This window comes from Terrapene carolina, unplaced genomic scaffold, assembly GCF_002925995.2.
Source record: "Terrapene carolina triunguis isolate 2854851 unplaced genomic scaffold, T_m_triunguis-2.0 Scaffold68, whole genome shotgun sequence".
Lineage (NCBI taxonomy): Eukaryota > Metazoa > Chordata > Testudines > Emydidae > Terrapene > Terrapene triunguis.
Window position 1 is genome coordinate 10,468,912 of NW_020664419.1, and position 1,989 is coordinate 10,470,900.

The 1,989-nt window shown below is 53.7% G+C and overlaps 1 protein-coding gene across 1 annotated transcript in view; it reads right to left on the bottom strand.

Moving 5' to 3' along the window:
* PHYH (phytanoyl-CoA 2-hydroxylase) overlaps nucleotides 1–1,786 on the bottom strand; it is a 19,384-nt gene extending 17,598 nt beyond the window's left edge. The window contains exon 1 of the mRNA XM_024212529.2: nucleotides 1,621–1,786. Within this exon, the coding sequence (XP_024068297.1) occupies nucleotides 1,621–1,698 (78 nt within the window). The 5' untranslated portion in view covers nucleotides 1,699–1,786. The remainder of the gene's footprint in view (nucleotides 1–1,620) is intronic.
* Between the last annotated feature and the right edge of the window lie 203 nt (nucleotides 1,787–1,989).

The following is a 1,989-nucleotide window of genomic DNA, read 5'->3' on the forward strand; positions in this document are numbered from 1 at the left end:
CCCCCCCCCCCCATTTACATTAATTCTTATGGGGAAATTGGATTCGCTTAACATTGTTTCGCGTAAAGTCGCATTTTTCAGGAACATAACTACAACGTTAAGTGAGGAGTTACTGTATCTGTAGACTTATGACCCTCTCTATCACTATCTCTTCACCAGATTATTACTCAAAAGCATGCTGCTGCCCTCCCAACTTTTGCTGTGAATTTAGTTACATATTATAGCCGAACTGCAGCAAAAATGAAGTATTTTACCATCGCTGAGTTACATAACTCTTCCGTACCTCAATTTCTATACTTGTAAAATAGAGATAATAATTAATAGCCTTCATGCAGTCCTTTGAGACACTAGGTTGAAATGTAGCACATACAAAATAAATCACTATAAAAGCTTCCTCTCATCCCATTTCTGCTCTATACCTTATGTTTTTCAACCTTCTAAGTTTCCCATTCACCTCCTGTGAACTTATGTTTTAAAGGACCTTTTCAGAAGTATAGAACATACATAACCAATAACCTTTCTGTGTTTGTTTCCACATGCTGAGCCCATGTATCTCAGCATGGGCTGAAATTCACCATGAAATTTGAGTACCACAGAATTAAGCCCCCCCCCCCAAACTCTTGGAAATATAGGCAAAAGCTTAACATGTAGAAGCCTCTTTTCTTTCCCAGACTTGTGTGCACAAACTAGCATATATGTGAGCAAATCAGGTAGCTGTACACAAAAACGGGAACTCTGTTGCATAGCTATCCAATTTCTGTGCACAAATAGGTGCAGAGCACCTTTGAAAATCTGACCTTTCATGTCCAGCATTTAAAAAACAATTCCAATTCCATTTCAAACCAATTTCAAACAGGAACAGTAAGGCTGTCATGTGCCCCTTAGGAAAGTGTAACAGGTACAAAGGCCAACTAGCAGCTAGAGGGTTGGAGTTTCAGGAAGACAGCACAGGGAAGGAGGAGATGGTGCATGAGGAGGGAAACAAACACCCCGCTGCCTGTAAAATGACTCTCTGAAGCAACAAGCACCTGCGGAGAGATGATTGCAGGGGGTAAGGGCAAAGGTACCAGCCTGCAGTGGGTGGTAGAATCACTGCTATTTACCCAGCCCCACAGCATCAGCACTGTACACAGAAAGAGACATAACCCCCACCCTGCCGTCTAATATAATCACAGGGAGAATCAGTGACAGGTCTGTGTGTCCAGGCAGAAGGTGGGGGAGGCAGCTCTGGCAGAAGGGTGAAGGCAGCCCAGGCAGAAGGGGGGAAGCACAAACAAGGTGGAAGGCAGCCCAGGCTGAAGAAGGGGTGGGGAGGAAGGACATACACACGGGGGAAGGCAGTCTGGGGGAGGACGGACAGGAAGGGGGAGGCAGCTCGGGAAGGGGGAGGCAGCCCAGGCAGAAGAGGGGCACAAGGGGGAAGAGGGGGGAGGCAATCGGGGGGAGGGGGAAGCAGCCCAGAGTCCCCCCTCCCAGGCCAGGGTTCCGCCCCCACCCCCGACACAGGCGGGGGTGCGGAGTCCCTGAGGGGCGAAGGGAGTAACGGGGCGGTCACCCCCCGGGCCCGCTCTGAGGCTGCCCCCCGGCGCCCCACCCCGCAGCCCGGCTCGGGAAGGATACGAGGGCGGCAGCGCCCGTCCGGGAGCAGAGGTGCCGCAGGATCGTGCCCAGCCGGGCTGCGGCCGCGGCATCCTCCATGGCGCCTGAGGCTGGGCAGCTGTCAGGGCCACAAGCCAGGGCTCTGACTGTAACGCCGCGCTGGGCGGGGCGACGCCGGGCCCCGCCCAGACGGGGGCGTGGCCCGGCCCCGAGCCTCGCCCACCACCGGCTCTCCCCAAAAGGGTAGCGTTCCATACCGTCCGAGCCCGGCGGGGGCGAGGGCTGCTTCTGCGCATGCTCAGTAAGGTCTGCTGAAGCCGCTGCCCTCAGTCTGCCTGCCCGCCCTTACTTGCCTCCTTGCTCTGGAGCAGGACAGGTCAGTGGCCAGGG